This window comes from Gobius niger (assembly GCF_951799975.1).
Source record: "Gobius niger genome assembly, chromosome: 23".
NCBI classification, from domain to species: domain Eukaryota; kingdom Metazoa; phylum Chordata; class Actinopteri; order Gobiiformes; family Gobiidae; genus Gobius; species Gobius niger.
In genome coordinates this window covers 4,161,404-4,179,884 of record NC_136874.1, presented here as the reverse complement: position 1 = coordinate 4,179,884, position 18,481 = coordinate 4,161,404, and the positions used below count along the sequence as shown (strand labels likewise).

Below are 18,481 nucleotides of genomic sequence, written 5' to 3'. Positions count from 1 at the left end.
AAAAAGTTAAAACACTGGACTGAACCAACTCAACCCAAAGGCTGGGCCCCCACAATTTTGTAAGTCTTTTGTATGTTTGTTTTTTTTAATAAAGGGGGGCTTGATTGACTATTTTTCCTGCAGTTTGCTGCATTTTAGAGGCGTCCCAGTCGAGGAAAATGGTGAATTGTGGATTTAATTTCACACAAAATGCTACAGATATAATTAAATAAAACACTCTATGTTGGTGTGGTTTATTATCAGCTGTATCAGCTGCACTTTATTAACTCTGAGTGATCTTCTTGAACGCCGACTGTAACAAGTGAATTTCTCCTTTGTGAGATCAATAAAGGATTATCTTATCTCATCTTATCTTATCTTATCTTATAGATAACAAAGTCTCATTTTCGTCAGTTGTACACAAGTTTTGCTTGCTTGCAATTTTTCCTTTAAATGCATGCTGAGCCTCTCAAAATTATAAAGAAATACTAGCCTTGTCCATAATATAAGTAGGGGGTTCCGAACTCAGGTAAAGTTTTAACTTTTGTTGGGAGCCATCTTGGCCCCTGGCTCCTTATTTAGCGATAAAGTTAAATCATCTTTGTCCTGTCACAAATACTAACTGAGAGCGTAAGCACCAGGTAGCTTCTAGAGCAGTTGTGAGAGATCACATCAATGTGGTGGCAAGACCAGGCCACGGGCCACCCCTCTCGATCCGCCCCTGGACACCCCCCCAGCCAAACTATAAAGAAATGCGACTTATTGTCCGGAAAATACGGTACATTGTATAGTTTGAGAACCACAAAACCAGACCTAAACTGTCATCAACACATTAAACCTCTAGTCAAATGACCTTTTGCAAAACCACGCCCCAAAACGGTACTTGTCCAATCAGACATCCTAGCAACTGTTACTATGAAGCCAGGTCCGTCATGACACAGGCCTCCAATGCAAAATAATGGGACATAGCAGCAATGAGCATGGAGCAGATGCACTTTTATACTGCTAACCACCAAACCACCAGACAAAGAAGAAGAAGCAAAATGGTGAAGCATCTGCCAGTGGAGGATGTGAATCAGACACTAGTTACCACAAGAGTGAGTCTGGGGGAGTCATTTCCTTTCCAAAGCCGAAAACACAACCTGAACACTGCCTACAATGGACCAAACAATGTGGACGGCGACGCCCAGATAAATGTCTCCAAATAAACAAGCATACGTCTGCTCTAAGGTAAGACTAGGGCCGCAAGGCTAACACCTTAGCATGCTAATATCTAGCTACTAACAGTCACATAACTTTACACAAACTGGCACTGGAGCTGTAACTTTAACTGCGGTGGTGAACTTATACTCACTCCATTTGTGATAAAAGTACTGAGTATTTTGTCTCGGTCCTGATAACTGGCTGTAGCTGATTGTTATTGTGGCACCTGTAGGTTTAGCTAGCGTTAGCTAACGTTAGCACTCCGGAGAAATGCACTGGAGAAAAGTTCCTATTTTTATAAATACTAAAATAAATAAGAGGGTGCTTACCTGGCAGTGCAAGAGCATGACTGGAGGATATCGCGGAGGTTTTGCTCCAAAAAAGGTCACTGACACACATGGCAATCTGATCTGTTTCACCATCGTTTGTCGGGCATAGCAACAGTAACTAAGGGGGGCGGGGCTCGGCGAAACGTCCATTTTAACGCTACTAGAGGGAGCCCAGGATCCACAATTTGGGCAAAGCTTTTTCAGTCAATTTTGATCCAGAATAATGTGCTCACTTTGTTATGGGTTGTTTTTAGAAATAATGGTTTTAAAATTCGGACACTGATGGATTAATGACATTAACCTCTTAACTCCCGCCTGAACTGAGAGGATCTTTTTCCTCACATCATCAGATTTTTTTTCTATCATTTTTTCATCCATTTTTCTATCACATTTTTGCCTTTTTTTCTTTCTTTTTTTTGGTCAAATTTTATCACATTTTTGTATTTTTTTGTGTCATTTTTTGTCAATTTTTTGTCACATTTTTTTGTCAAATTTTTATCACATTTGTCATTTTTTTTGTGTCATTTTTTGTCACATTTTTTTGTTAATTTCTTGTGACATTTTTGCCACTTCTTCATCAATTTTTCGTCACTTTTTGTCAATGTTTTCTCGCTTTTTTTGTCACATTTCCATCATCGTTTTCGTCTCAGTTTTGTTGCTATTTTCACAGCTTTTTTCCAGAAGCTTTTGGACTGGGGTAAAGCCAAACTGGAGAAAATGTGTTCGGTTCAGGTGGGAGTTAAGGGGTTAAAAAATGCGTAAGAAATTACTAAAAGAGAGTTAATTCGGGTCACAGCACGTCAAATTGAATGCCTAACCACAATATTTTTGATGCTACAATTGTGTGTGAGCAAAAGTGAGAAAAACCTTTGTTAAATTGACACATACATGACTCATAATGCTTTTTTTTTTTGTTGTAAAAGCTGTTCTATCTGCAAAACAAACTCAGCAACCTTAAAAAAAGACATTTATTTCCCATCCATCTTACAAAACAGATTTTTCTGGCTTATGTGTGTTACATTCAAACAACTGCACATACTTAAATTCATCCAGATTCCCTTTATATTCAAAGCAAACCTCCCCCAAAAAAACAGTTACACATAAAAACCATATCGACTTAATTTATATGTAAAATCTTCGCGAATAAATAACTCAGAACAAAGTTTGACCGAATCCGTAAAAGCAAAGCAGCCGACAGGTAAAGATAGCGTCACATCAGTTCATTGCAATATAGTCCCTTAATTTACAATCACAAGAGATTATGGCTTTCATGTACTATATATATAGATAGTAGAGTTTAAAATTCATGATCACACAAAAATGAGAGAAATAAAAGCCTTCAGCCATCTTTTTTCTTCTCCTTACCTTTTGTTCCCTAAACACCAAAGAGCACCGTCCTCACAGAGCAAGTATTTGACAGAAACTTCCTTTGAAATCTGACTTTAGCGATAAAAAAGCGTCCAAGTAACAGATGACTGATGACTGAGGCTGCTTAAGGCCGTTTCTATTCATTGCACTTTAAAGTAAATACTGATGATCCAGTGATAGAGTTCGTTCAGGGGTGGGGTCCTTTCGATGTAGTGGGAGGCTGCAGTTTCTCTGATTGTCTGTCTTTGGTTTCGGTGTCTGAGGAGGAGTCGGTGTCCTGGGCCTGCTGCTGCTTCATCCACATGTCCGAGTACAGACCGCCTTTGGCCAGCAGCTCATCGTGTCTGGAAACAAAATAGAAATCGTGCTTTTTGGTTACAATATAGATGGATCTGGTGTTTTGGAAATAAAGGATGAACAGCAATCGGGAGAGCTTCTATTTAATGCTGTTCTAATACCTAAATACTGTACTTTCAATGCAGCAATGATACAAAATATCCTTAACCTCTTAACTCCCGCCTGAACTGAGAGGATCTTTTTCCTCACGTCATCAGATTTTTTTTCCATATTTTTTTTGTTGTGTGTTCAACTCATTTTTGTAACTTTTTTGTCAAATTTTTTTCATTTTTTTCATCAATTTTTTGTCATTTTTTTGTCAAATTTTTATCACATTTTTGTAATTTTTTGTCAAATTTTTATCACATTTTGTCACATTTTTGACATTTTTTTCTTCAATTTTTTGTCAATTTCTTGTGACATTTTTGTGACATTTTTGCCACTTTTCCATCAATTTTTCGTCACTTTTTTGTCAATGTTTTCTCACTTTTTTGTCACATTTCCATCATTGTTTTCGTCTAAGTTTTATTGCTATTTTCACAGCTTTTTTCCAGAAGCTTTTGGACTGGGGTAAAGCCAAACTGGAGAAAATGTGCTCGGTTCAGGTGGGAGTTAAGGGGTTAAAGCAGAACTAATTAACTTTTTTTGCCTTCCCTCTGGGGGTAATACAAGTGTTAATGGGATGATTGGGGGGTCTTCATCTCCTCCTGGTGTCTCTGTCCAGAAAACCCCACAAATGGAATCATGAAGAAAAAGCTAACAGGCTAACGGGCAAAGCTAACTGTAGGCTAGCGCCACTTAAACAGTGTTTACAGCCAAATTGAGTAAAACAAATGATCTCCATTGTGTAATTGGATGAACAATATCCCTCTATCCCTTTGTCTTTTCTGTCAGTGTAGTATTTACTCTCACAGACAATTAATGAGTAAAAAAAAACATGCTACGACACCTGCAGTGGCGCTTATGGCCTCTAGGGGCTACTTTGTTCTGCTTTAAAACATAAGAATGAGGGGAAATAGAGTCAAAAAATGTTTACAGAACTGCAATAGAATTTGTTTTGAACCATCTTTTTTGTATTTTTGGCATATGCAGTAAAAATATTTGACAACGTAATTATTCCCCCCAAAAATATACATATAATACCAGGTTTGATCAAATGTTATGCATAAACCCTGTAGAACAGTCTTTCAAAGATGTGAGGCAATGTTTAAATCCTGGGTGAAAATGTTTCTTTTCAGCTTTATAAGATGTTCTTTATCTTTAATGATATAAGGAGGATTTACGCAGTGAAAGATTTTGTAAAATTAGATGAATAAAAGGCAGGAGAATGGGTTCTTCTGTTACCAGATATTGAAGTTTCACAATGGTCCTTTGAGCCGGATGAAACCATTAAAGTGGATAAGTCAGCAGAGATTTATTTTACCATTAAGTGCAATTTTATGTAGCTTACTCTTCAAATTGTTCTTTCTGTAAAAGCATCTTCAATTTCTTTGTACAGTTACAAATAAACCTCAGACTCACCGTCCTCTCTCTGCGATCCGTCCTTCGCTCACGACAAGAATCTGGTCGGCCCCGATGACAGTGGACAACCTGGACATGAACATAAACATCACACAGGATCCACACCAGTCACAGTTCTGTTGGTCTTGAGCGTCTCTGACCTGTGAGCCACGACCACGGTGGTCCTGTTGGCGCAGACTTTGGCCAGAGAGGCCTGGATGTTCCTCTCGGTCTGAGTGTCCAGAGCAGATGTCGCCTGCAGAGAAAATTTAGTTTAAAAAAAGAAAATGGCTTGTTTAAGTGGCGCTAGCCCACAGTTAGCTTTGCCCGTTAGCCTGTTAGCTTCTTCTTCGTGATTCCATTAGTGTGTATTGCACCTCTGACCCGGTGCAGGGAAGTTGCTATTGTGGTTTTCTGGTCAGAGACACCAGGGGGAGATGAAAGACCTCCCCAGTTACCCTGAGAGGGACTACGGAAAGGATTTAAACAAGTTACTTAGTTCTGCTTTAAAAAATGGGAAATAAAAGCAGCTGTAGTTTTGTAGGTTTTTCAAATGAGGCGTTACTCTGGCCTACAGGCTGTAAGCTCCAGTCAAGAAGCTTTTAGATTTGGGTAAAGCTGAACTGGAGGTTAACCTCTTACCACCCGCCTGAACCAAATGCATTCTGTCCTCTTTGGCTATTATATAGGCCTGTGTAACACCTCATTTGAAAGCTAAGACCCACAAAACTGATCTTATTCCTCGCGTTGTTGCTGTGTTGTGTCACCTTTGTTTGTTTTATTTTATTTTGGTCACATTTTTGTTGAATTTTTGTCACATTTTGTCACATTTTTGTCACATTTTTGTTGAATTTTTGTCACATTTTGTCACATTTTTGTCACATTTTTGTTGAATTTTTGTCACATTTTTGTTGAATTTTTGTCACATTTTGTCACATTTTTGTCACATTTTTGTTGATTTTTTGTCACATTTTTGCTGAATTTTTGTCATTTTTTTGTTGAGTTTGTGTCACATTTTTGTGGAATTTTTGTTACATTTTTGTCACATTTTTGTTGAATTTTTGTTGAATTTTTGTTGAAATTTTGTCACATTTTTGTGGAATTTTTGTCACGTTTTTGTTTAATTTTTGTCACATTTTTGTTTAATTTTTGTCACGTTTTTGTTTAATTTTTGTCACATCTTTGTTGAATTTTTGTCCTTGTTTTCTTCTCATTTTTTGTGGCTATTTTGGTTCTTTTTTCCCAAGAAGCTTTTTGATTAGGGTACAGCCAAACTGGAGAAAATGGGATCTGTTCAGGTGGGAGTTAAGAGGTTAAGACAGGTTTAAGGTCGCCCACACCTTTTATTTAGGCTGGGAGTTTTTGAGGTTATTATTGTATGGCATTATAAAACATGCTGTTATAAGTGCTATCTCTGCCTGTAGGGAGAGCTACAGGAAACTCCTCACCAGCTCTGGCCTCAGTTTCTTTGACCCACACATTGTTTGAAATGATAGAACAAGAAATCTGAACTACCTCGTCGAGCAGGATGATCTGAGGAGCTTTGAGGATGGTCCGAGCGATGGCCACCCTCTGCTTCTCGCCTCCGCTCAGCTTCAGGCCTCGCTCCCCCACCTGCGTGTCGTAACCTGAGGCCGAGGAACACACGGTCAGGAGGACGTCCCATCCATTTGCCTCGTGATAACCCGGTAAATAAACGAACCTTCGGGGAAAGCCATGATCTTGTCGTGTATGTCCGCAGCCACAGCCGCCTCCTCCACTTCCTGGTCGGACGCGGCGATGCGGCCGTAGCGGATGTTGTCGCGGATGTTGTCGTTGAAGAGAACCGTGTCCTGGGGCACCACGCCGATGTGAGAGCGCAGGGAGGACTGTTTCACCTGCGCAAAAGAGACAGAGATTTGGGTAAAGCCAAACAGGAGAAAACACGGTCAGTTCATGTGGGGGTTAAGAGGTTAATGCCTGTTGGAATCAATGATCATTAAGGCCATCATTTAAGCACAATTGACCCAGTTATTTTTATTATGCCCAGCAGAAACCATGTTTTGTGCTGTAGTTGTTCCCAAAGCGGCGGTCGGGACCCTTCAGGGGGTCACAAGGCGCTGAGTTTGGGTCCAAAGATGATTTCATGACACAATAAAAGCAAGACCTTGGCACTACACACAGTAAATCATGTAAATCCAGATGTTTCAGCCAGATTTGCTGCCTGATATTATAATAAGCACCAAAAGTGTTTTAACCTCTTCACCACCACCTGAACCGAGCACATTTTCTCCAGTTTGGCTTTACCCAAATCTAAAAGCTTCTTGAAAAAAGTGGCAAAATTGTGGCAAAAACGAAAGGAAAAGAAGGATGGAAACGCAACAAAAACGCAAGCAAAAAAATGTATGAAAAAGAGGCAAAAAATATGACAAATGTAAGATAAAAAGCCACAAAAAGTGACAAAAAATGTGACAAATATAAGATAAAAAGCCACAAAAAAGGTGACAAAAAACATTGAAAAAATGGCAAAAATGCAATTAAAAAAAGCAACAAAAAAGTAACAAAAACACAACTTAAAAAAGCCACAAAAAGTGACAAAAAAATATGAAAAGGTCGCAAAAATGCAATAAAAAAATTACAAAATGCAAATGAAAACACAATAAAAAGAGCCCTAAAAAAAGCAACAAAAGAGTGACAAGAAAAGCGATGAAAAAGTGGCAAAAAATGTTACAAATATGAGATAAAAAGCCATAAAAAGTGGCAAAAGTGCAATAAAAAAAATCAAAAATCAAAAATGCAGCAAAAAAGCAACAAACACAACCAAAAAAGGTGACAAAAAACATTGGAAAAATGGCAAAAATGCAATAAAAAGCCACAAAAATGCACCAAAAAACATGCCCCCCCAAAAAGTGACAATAATATGAAAAAGTGACAAGAATGGGTTGAAAACACAATAAAAAGAGCCCTAAAAAAAAGCAACTAAAGAGTGACAAAACAAGCGAGGAAAAAGTGGCAAAACAGCGCGGCAACAATGCAAGTAAAAAAATCCATTTAGATCAGTTTTGTAGGTCTTAGCTTTCAACTGGGTTAAGGTGGGGGGTGAGAGGTTCCATTGTGTTCTAAAGTATGTGAAGAACCTTAGAAATGTCCTGTCCGTCGATGCGGATACAGCCTCCTTGGATGTTGTAGAAGCGGAAAATGAGTCGGATGATGGTGCTCTTTCCTGATCCCGACTGTCCCACCTGCAACAAAAGGATTTAAAATGTAACAAACAAACAAAAACACTGGAAACGCCTGCAATAAAGCTTCACAATCTCACCAAAGCAACGGTCTGACCCGGGAGCACAGTGAAGGAGACGTCTTTGAGGATTTCTTTGCTGCAGTAAATCAATGGAAAAAGGCCATCACTAAACTGGTACATGTTTTAAAGGGGGAAAAAAAAAGAAATATATATGATAAATATCTTACCCACTGCTGTAGCTGAAAAACACATTTTCAAATTCAACTTTCCCGCGTTGGAAGTTGAGGTTTCCAGCATTGACTTCATCTTTGACCTAATAATGAAAAGAAATACATTTTACTTTCACAGTAAGAGCATAAAAGTAAAAATAGAAGTAACTTTAAGGACCTCTTCCTCCTCTTCAAACAGTTTAAACATGCTTTCCATGTCGATGAAAGAGTTCTGGATCATCCTGGAATCAAAACACAAACATGACATGTATTCATCTGACAAGTTTAACCTCTTAACCCCCACCTACAGTTCGGCGCTACCCAAATCTAGAAGCTCACAGACACAGAGGTTACTATGGTTAGTCTGGTGTTATAAGTGATTTGCCTCAGGTGCTCTGTGGAGCGGGTCAGACTGTTTTTAACCTCTTAACTCCCACCAAAAAGGCCACAAAAAATGAGAAGAAAACAAGGATGTAAACGCAACAAAAATTCAACAAAGATGTGACAAAAATTCAACAAAAATGTGACAAAAATTCAACAAAAAATCAACAAAAAAATGACAAAAAAATGACAAATGTTTTGTGGGTCTTAGCTTTTAAATGAGGTGTTGCACAGGTCAATATAATAGCCAAAGAGGACAGAATACATTGGGTTTAGGCGGGTGGTAAGAGGTTAATGCAAGCTAATGCGCTAGCCTAGCACTAGCCTAGCGCCACTAAACTCTTCAAATATAAGAACTGCATGAACTACAAAAAAAAACATCTCCACAAATCAACAACACGCTGGATAACTGGGAAATGAGGCCCTATGTCAAAAAACCTGAAATATCCCTTTAAACATCAAACTTGTAGCTAAATGTTTTACCTGTAATACGTCCCAAACCAGTTGAGTGGCGTGTACAGCTGAATAATGTAGGTCCCAAACAGGACAAAGTCTCCAACCTGTGGACATTCAAGAAGGTTTCACCCACATAGAAAAGCACAGAGTCGTTTAAAGTTGTTTGTAAGTGTTACTTGAAATTTCCCCTCGGTCACAAAGTACGCGCAGAGCAGGGAGCCGGCCAGCAGCCCCGACCCGATGATGAGGTTCTGAGTCTGGTTTAAAAACGCCAGCGAGGCCTGGGTGATCCACTCGGCCACCTGCAGGAAGAGTTCAATCAGAAATATGCAGTTTTCACAGGTTTCCTAAATGTAAAGAGAAGTTTAAATAAGTACTGCTTCAGACTTTACCTGATATTTCACGATGGCGTCCTCAAACCTGCTGACCTCATAGCCCTCTGCGTTGTAGTACTTCACCTGTTGGAAAGCCAGACTTCAGTTAGTATTTTATTGTGTGCAGTACATCTACGAAGACTTTACCGTTTCGAAGTTGAGCAGAGAGTCCACGGCTTTGGTCTTGGCAGCGTTGTCCTGCATGTTCATGTCGCGTCTGTACTTCGTCCTCCACTCGGTGATGATGATGGTCAAAGCTAAAAGGAAAAGTGTTTTATATTGACCGTACAAGTAGTCAGATGATGTGAATACTTGAGTACTTACTGAGGTACAGGGTCATACAGACGAACACGATGAGGCCAAACCAGGCGTTGAAGTACGTGATGAAGTAAATGATGGAGATGACGATGTCTGCGATGGTCGGGAAGATGCTGAACACAATATAGCTGCAAAAGAACACAGACATTTCAATATTCCTCCTTTACATGTCAGTTTGTTTGACTAAAGTAGACAAAAGTAGTATTTCTCGTATCTCCATGACACTGTATGAGCATAAACTGACGCTCAGGCAGACATATTTTGGTAATTTTCTTCTCTATTTTTTTGTATTAGTCCCAATTCAGTAGATTGACCCCCTGTAGGAACCGATAATACATGTAATAAGCCGATAACGCAACAACAAACTGTCGGCCAATAATGTAATAATCATTATGTGAAAATCGTTCACATATCTTTAGCCACATAGCATAATTGCCTAACTTTTTTCCACCGTTATTGGAAAACATGGAGAAAAAAAAGACGTTAGAGTTCTCCTATTGCCATTGTAACAATACAAAAATCAGGCAGTTATGCTATGTGGCTAACAATATGTAATGAAATCAGCCAATAATATAATGAAACATCAATCTGACTTTATTTTCCAAAACAAACATTAAACTGCCTTAGTTGTTAGATGACGTGTTGTCTAAAAGGTGTTTTATTTTTCGTTCGAGGTAACTTGGGGAAGCTCACGTGCATTTTCCTACAATGATAGGAGCCAATGGCACAGTTTGCAGCCTTGCTTCGGTCAGTCTACCCCACATGTGTCATGGTCAAGGCCTGCAGGTTTTAAGTCTCTAGCCCATCCCTGTGCAGAGTTGTGGGTTTTTTAACCTCTTAACTCCCACCTGAACATGTTTTCTCCTGTTCTCCAAGTTCTCCAAATCTAAAAGCTTCTTCAAAACAGCGATAAAAAAGAAAAAAAAAGAAAATGAGGATGTAAACACAACAAAAAAGCGCTAAAAAGTGACAAAAATGACAAAAACTCAACAAAAAGGTGACAAAAGAGCAGCAAAAAAATGACAAAAATCCAGCAGAAAAAAGACAAAAACCCAGCAGAGAAAAGATAAAAATCCAGCAAAAAAATGACAAAAATCCAGCAGAGAAAAGATAAAAATCCAGCAAAAAAATGACAAAAATCCAGCAGAAAAAATGACAAAAATCCAGCAGAAAAGAGACAAAAATCCAGCAAAAAAAGTGACAAAAATCCAGCAAAAAGTGACAAAAATCCAGAAAAAAAGTGACAAAAATCCAGAAAAAAAGTGACAAAAATCCAGAAAAAAAGTGACAAAAATCCAGAAAAAAAGTGACAAAAATCCAGAAAAAAAGTGACAAAAATCCAGCAAAAAAGTGACAAAAATCCAGAAAAAAAATTGACAAAAATCCAGAAAAAAAGTGACAAAAATCCAGCAAAAAGTGACAAAAATCCAGAAAAAAAAGTGACAAAAATCCAGAAAAAAAGTGACAAAAATCCAGAAAAAAAGTGACAAAAATCCAGAAAAAAAAGTGACAAAAATCCAGAAAAAAAGTGCCAAAAATCCAGCAAAAAAGTGACAAAAATCCAGAAAAAAAGTGACAAAAATCCAGCAAAAAAGTGACAATAATCCAGCAAAAAAGTGACAAAAACACATAAGGGAAATAAAAAGTGACGACAATGGCAAAGAGGAGAGAATGCATTTGGTTTTGGCGGGTGGTAAGAGGTTAAGAAATAACCAGTTTGCTCAGTCCAGCCACGAGGGGCAGCTTAGATTAACAAAAGGAAAGAATTCCACACGTGTCCAGCAGAGGGCACTGACATAATGAGAGATCAGGATATAAACAGCATCACAGTCAAGTGGTAAATTGTCAGTGTCTACCACGGTCACTTACTGCCATCGAGTGTGGAGTGAATGAATAATGACTTCATGTAGCACTTTGAAACACATGACACAGTTTTTTCCTTTACAATATATACGGCCCACGACCAGCGCATGTTAATGAACACTATACAACACTATTGTACATGTTTTTAGTCCCAGATGACCTCGACACCCCTGGTCTACCCCAAGGCAGCTGTGGCTATAATAGTGTGTAACAGGAAGGAAAATATAGTGTCGAGAGCATTAGCGTTATCATTTTGTTGTTTTTTTACTACTAGGGAATATTAGTCCCATCAGCCACTCACTCACTAATGCACCACATTCATAGACAAGCAATGTGGGTAAAGTGCTTTGCCCAAAAGTTGATGAAAAACCCACAAAATATAGATTATAGATTGCTCTATCGATTTAGAGAAAACTACACAAATGTTAAATGTGTTAGTTTTTGAAAATAAAGTCAGGTTGATGTATTATTTATAACATTATTGGCAGAATTTACTACATTTGTGAAGGATTTTTCATCTAGTCAGGCCAATAACATAATCAAATCATTATCAGATGGTTAATAAGTATAACATTATCGGTTCCTACACCCCTTCATCTGAAAATAATCAATATTCAACTTAATTTACTTGAAGATTTTTAAGCTGTAGCCCCTTTTGAAACACCCACTTCCTTTTTTTTACAACTAAAATGTCAACAATCAAATTCCCCGTTTCAAGCCTCACACCCATGTTACCCGCCGGCGTTCCCACCTGAGCAGGCTGTTGATGGAGGACGTCCCGCGGTCGATGCTCCTCAGCACGTCCCCGGTCTTCCTGCCCAGGTGCCAGCGCAGGGAGAGCGAGTGCAGGTGAGCGAAGAGTTTGAGCTGCACCACGCGGTTGGTGAACTGCTGCACCTTGATCCACAGGAACGAGCGCATGTTGCTGACGAAGCCCGACGAGCCTGCACCGACCAGAGAGGAGAAAATGAGCAACGGCTGCAGCTACTGAGGCTTCTTTAGGTGGTACTCAGGGACAAAAACAAGCTAAAAACAATGGCAGCTAAAGCTAAATGTGTAATTCTCACCTGCTCCTCCTCCCTGAAGGAACTTAAGGAGGACGTAGACACAGACTGTAGAAGCCAGAGTGCGCCATGGGCTGTTATTGGTCAATTCATCCACTGAAAAGAACCAAAAAAGAGTTTATCCAAAGCAAAATAGACCAAAACTACCATTAAAGGCACTATACATGATCATTAAACTGGTGTAGGGAGCCAAAACCAGCCCTCCATCATCAAACTCTGGCCCTCGAGATGATTTTGAGAAATATTATGACCCAAATCAGAGATGAAATGCCTGTTAAAGTACTCTAGAAATGTGAAAAATACTGTCAATTCCTTAAAATGTCTTAGCAGATTAACCTTTTAGACTATAATCCTAAAAAGAATACTCAAGAATGACTCAAATCTACTTGAATTAAGAGATTAAATCTAAAGATTGAGTGGATTTAGTCTGGCCTTAGAGCAGATCAAACCAAGCACAAGTTTGTTCTTGATTCAGATTATTTAGTATAATTTCAAGTGAAGAATAAATACTTTTTTTTTTTACAGTATAAGTTAATTTGTTTGATTTCCAGTGGGATTTTTATTTGTTCCATTGGCATTGGTGTTTTTTATCTGATTTGATCTATCTATTAGTTCAAACCGACTAAAATTTAACATAAAATACATCCAACTAAACTCACTCAAACTTGGCTGTAAATACTGTTTAAGTGGTGCTAGCCCACAGTTAGCTTTGCCCGTTAGCCTGTTAGCTTCTTCTTCATGATTCCATTACATCCTCCTATATTCAGGTAAAATGCTTTGACAGCAGAAACATGGATCTCCATCTTTGCCAGTCGATCTTGCTGAACCCCCGTCTCACCGATGTTCTTGTAGTAGATGGGCACAAACACGTTGATGACGCGCTCCACGCCCAGCAGACCGAGGCAGAACAGCACCAGCAGCTGCAGGAGGAGGTTCCCCTTGGGCCACATGTACGGCACCAGCAGCCGCACCTTCTCCCTGAAGCCCTGCCACGTGGACTGGTTCTGCTCCTCGCCTCCCAACAACCTCTGGAGGCACAAGGAAAATACAGATCCAACTTAGCAGAAGCTCATGAAGGAGGGAGCTAAAGGTTTGTACGAGCCAATACCTGTCGACTTTCCTCCACGTCGCGTTCGTCCTCATTGATCAGAAGCATGTAGGGCTTTCGAGGTAAACCAGGAGCTTTGAGGCCGATGAAGAACAGCAGCCCGGTGCAGAAGTAACGGACAAACCAGAGGCCGAACTCCACCTAAAAACATGAAGTTAAAATAAAGCATAAGGCAGAAAATACTTAAAAGAACAGGCCACCGTTTTTCCATACTGAGATATGTTCTTACCTTAGCTTTGACGAGTTCTTTAGGACCTGTCTGATCTTCACCCGTGCCTTCAGTCACGTAAACACAGCGCAGACGGCGTTAGCATTTAGCCTCTCCCTCTCTCCTCTATAGCTCCAAAACAGGTCAAGATAGAAGCTACCAAGCTCTTCCACGTTTTCCCTATTTAAATATGGTTACGTGAAGTGTTCCACTACAAAGTATAATTACACAAAATTAAACAATGTGGATTTTCTAAGCGGAAAAAAGGGGGAACTATATTGTAAGGCGTAATAATATCAGGAGTAATTTGGCATCCGCACAGTAAAGTGAAGATTACTGCGCAGTAAAGTGAAGATTACTGCGCAGTAAAGTGAAGATTACTGTGCAGTAAAGTGAAGATTACTGTGCAGTAAAGTGAAGATTACTGCGCGGATTTCAAACTACTCCTGGTATTATTACGCCTTACAATATAGTCCCCCCTTTTATCCGCTTAGAAAATCCACATTGTTTAATTTTGTGTAATTATACTTTGTAGTGGAACACTTCACGTAACCATATTTAAATAGGGAAAACGTGGAAGAGCTTGGTAGCTTCTATCCTGACCTGTTTTGGAGCTATAGAGGAGAGAGGGAGAGGCTAAATGCTAACGCCGTCTGTGCTGTGTTTACGTGACTGAAGGCACGGGTGAAGATCAGACAGGTCCTAAAGAACTCGTCTAAGAAGATAAGAACAGATCTCAGTATGTAAAAACGGTGGCCTATTCCTTTAAAGAGTACTCGTCAAATCTTATCTAGCATTGGAACTCGGCAACACAAGGTCAATGTTTTGGTTGTGAGCAGGAGTGGGGCGTGTTTGTTGAAATGACTTTGCAAAAAACAATAGACGACAGCAGCTCCTTAGGCTTTGTCATTGTGTCATTGTGATAAATGGCAGGGTTGAAGCAGCAAGAAGCAAGCAAGATAATAGGAAGATAAAAGCCACTCAGTTGGGCGTCTGGGCTGAAGCGGTACATCCGAGGTCAATAATAGTTCCAGTTCCAGTTTTATAATGATATATCAAGATAGTCAAGATATTTAAGTCGTACATTTCCAATTCAAATTTGTGTAAACGCATGAGTAAGTCCTAGTGTGCTCCAACTGGACCAACCCAATGATAAAAAGTCTGGACCCCGACATGAGGCCACACTGCTCCTATCCTGGTACTGCAGCTGTGGTAGCAATGAAGAGCCACCTATACAAAACATACTTAAAGGCCTGAAGAGGAGAGGCGGAGAGGCTGAATGCTAACAACGTCTGTGGTCTTTGTGTGTGACTGAGGGCACGCACAAATACAGGCACACATCAACTCGTCTAAGCTCAGGTAAGAACATATTACAGTATGGAAAAACGGTGGCCTGTTCCTTTTCAGAGCTGTATTTGCAGGTATATGGTAATGATCTCAAACACATCTTCATCACGAGCTTACACTTTGTTGGTGAGAAAATGTAATATTGATCTAAAACAGCTGAGACACTTCACTTCCTGATTTTCAACCGATCTCCCCATCTCTGTAATTGCCCATATATAAGGTCATTTTTTACAAAGACATGGAGAGGAGCAAAGTGATTCAACAGTCCATAAATACATAAATAACAGAGAATGCTAACATGGTGCTTAATTTTAGCATTGTGCTAATGCTAACGCTAGCTAGTGCTGATTTATGACTTGACTTTATTTGTATGTAATAAATACATTTATATTTTTGCCAGAAAATTGCTAAAAAGAGTGAAAAACTATTTCCCAAAATATTCTGTTTACCCGACACAGCGAAGCCACGCCCCGTTATGACGCGATGCCGTTTGTATCTATAAGCCCCTCCCACCCCGTTCCTATAGATCCCCCTTGCTGTGCAGCTGTTTCAATAAAGAGAGAAAAACAAAAACAGTCCGCTCGTGGCTGTAGTTAAGCTATGGCAGGTGTTTTGACTTTTTGATGAAATGATTAGGTTTAGCAAGAGATCGAGAGGTGAGGATACGGAGGACCTCGGGAGTATCTTTTTGAAAAATGGCCACGGGGAAGATTCAAAGATTACTCAAAGATGCGCTACAGGCTCAAAACTCATCTCCGGGTCTGTTTTTGATGAGAGAATAACATTGAAACATAGTAAAATGCTCTAATATTCAATTGTCCGACAAATACGAAGGACTAAAACGCCCCGTGGTCTCACCTGTTGCCTGCTCGTGTCCAGGCTCCACCACCAGTGCGGGCTGTACCACGAAACGAAGGCCAAGGTCTCGGCCGCGAAGGCCAGCGCCCAGAGCAGCAGCAGCACGGCGCTGTGGCCCCTGGTCCTGTCCATCAGCAGCGCCCTCCTCCTCTCCACCCTCAACAGCGAAATCGCCCACACCCAAACCACAGCGTTAAAGCCCCCGTACAGCAGGACGTATCCGGGAAGCTCTCCTCCAGTCGCTGCCCTCCATATCACCAAACCCACAAACTGGACGAGGAGGATGGCGGACAGGGCGAGCTGCAGGAGGTACAGGCAGGAGCGCGGGCGGAACTTGGGCTCCATTTGGGTGCCATATTTCTGGTAGAAGATGCAGTGGAGGGTCCCGAGTAAAAAAGTAAAAGACAGGAGGACGGTAGGGGCCAAAGTGAAGTAAAAACAAGGGGCCAGGCCTTGGTCGATCCAGGTTTTGGAGATGGAGGCGTTGGATTCGCAGTAGCTCGGGATAGAGAGGTAGGCCATGGCTGACACTGCGGGACAAGGAAAGGAAAGGTTCAGGTTATTATACAGTATGTCTATGTATTTACCTATCATGCTAGCAGCTTTGAACTTTAGATGGGGGTGACCTCACCTAGTAGGCGAGGAGCTTATTTGAAAAATGGGTAGTGGTTGTCAGTAATTGATAAACATTAGGTAAGACATTCTATTCTACTGGTCCACATCTCATAAACTAGTATTTTAAAATGCTATTCTTCCATATACAAGTGGAGAATTAGTAAAAACAAGGCAGGCCAGCAATATTTGTTGGAAACATATTAACAGTAGGGCTGTACAGGACCACTCAATTATTCGTATGGCAATTTTCCTATATTTACACAATGTTTTGCCAACAGCGCAATAGAAATGTATTGAAACAGAAAGACAAAAAAGAGAAAAATTCAAATATTAGTCATGATTTTCATACTTTAGTTCCATTTTAGTCTTGATATTTTAGAGACCTGTTTTTGAAATACTGTTTTTTATATATAATTTGATGTTACGCTTCCTTCTCTTTTTATGTAGCTCTTTTGTTGTGTTTTTGTTTTGTTTTTGTCACTTTTTAATTTTGTTATTGTTGCTTTCCTGGCATGCTTTTGTCGCTCTTGTCTCAGTTTTGTTGCGTTTTCATGCTAGTTTTTGTTGCTATTATGATGCTTTTTTTTCCAAGAAGCTTTTAGATTTGGGTAAAGCCAAACTGGAGAAAATATGCTCGGTTCAGATGGTTAAACATCGGCACAAACACTATCAGATTCTTACCTCATCATTACAGGAGTTATTCAATATTATTTCGATTTTTTTTTTCTTCTCTCATAATAAAAAAAATGAATAAAAAATAGTTGTGTACTTTAGGGGCAAACAGATATGTAGTTATATTTTTGAAATATTTTTTTTATTTTATTTTACTTTTGACAGGCCAAACTGCACCGTCATCCTCACTTTCTTTTTCAGCAACTTCAAACATGCTGAGTCACGTTTCTCCAACATGCAAAATAAAGATATTGATTGCACAATACGTCTATACAACATGTCCTTGATCATTTCGATAAAAATATACAGCCTTTTATATTCCAACCGCCATTAAATTATTCAGGTTAACTAAACGTGATAAGGAGATATTTCATCTGCGCAACACAAGATGATAACAACAAAGCAGGGATATTACTTCTATAACTTAAAACAGACATAATTTAGAGATAAATGAGTAAATATGAAGTCAAAAAGACGTTATTACCGTTTCAAAGATTGTCCACGCGCAGCGACTTGCCAAAAACAGATGCACGTTGGAATGGACGCTAGCAAATTCCCCACAATAATATTAGCTTCAGCGCTTTTATTCGTGTCCAACGCGCTAAAAAGTGAAATATATTACGCAGACGGAGTTAGAGGAGATGTCCGGACCCGTGCGTGTCATAATCGCCGCCTGAGGAGTGCTCTTTTGTGGGTTGGAGGCGCATGTCCTTGCAGGGAAATCTGGTTAGACAACACGATCCGCAGCTCTGGGATCGACGTGACGTACTGTGCGTAAGATCTGGGCTCGGCTGATTCGACTTGGCGAAAAAGATAAATAAAAATTAAATTAAATATGGAATAATTTATTAAATGTCATAGGTGTCTTTGAAAATAATAATAATAATAAGTCACACTAATGCAATGAAAAGCGGCGAAAAAAATGAGACAAAAAGTGAGACAAAAAGTGATGGGAAAAGCAACTAAAATGTGATGAAGACTCGTGATAGTTAAGAGGTTAACAAGATCTACCTTAGATTTTCTCCCGTGTAATTCTTTTGTATAAATGTACACACTTTTGTACTTTTTTTTTG

General features: G+C 39.6%; 1 protein-coding gene across 1 annotated transcript; it reads right to left on the bottom strand.

The window, feature by feature from the left end:
• Window positions 1-3,029: 3,029 nt before the first annotated feature.
• Window positions 3,030-18,163, bottom strand: abcb6a (ATP binding cassette subfamily B member 6 (LAN blood group) a). Its single transcript, XM_079582011.1, has 20 exons — window positions 17,893-18,163; window positions 16,122-16,645; window positions 13,709-13,849; window positions 13,439-13,628; window positions 12,604-12,696; window positions 12,288-12,480; window positions 9,680-9,801; window positions 9,503-9,612; window positions 9,374-9,439; window positions 9,158-9,283; window positions 9,009-9,085; window positions 8,323-8,386; window positions 8,163-8,248; window positions 8,014-8,071; window positions 7,832-7,936; window positions 6,418-6,592; window positions 6,231-6,343; window positions 4,877-4,971; window positions 4,737-4,805; window positions 3,030-3,223 (listed from the first exon to the last, which is right to left on the bottom strand). The coding sequence occupies exons 2-20, from the start codon at window positions 16,641-16,643 to the stop codon at window positions 3,067-3,069; spliced, it is 2,562 nt and encodes an 853-aa protein (XP_079438137.1). The 5' UTR covers window positions 16,644-16,645; window positions 17,893-18,163; the 3' UTR covers window positions 3,030-3,066.
• Between the last annotated feature and the right edge of the window lie 318 nt (window positions 18,164-18,481).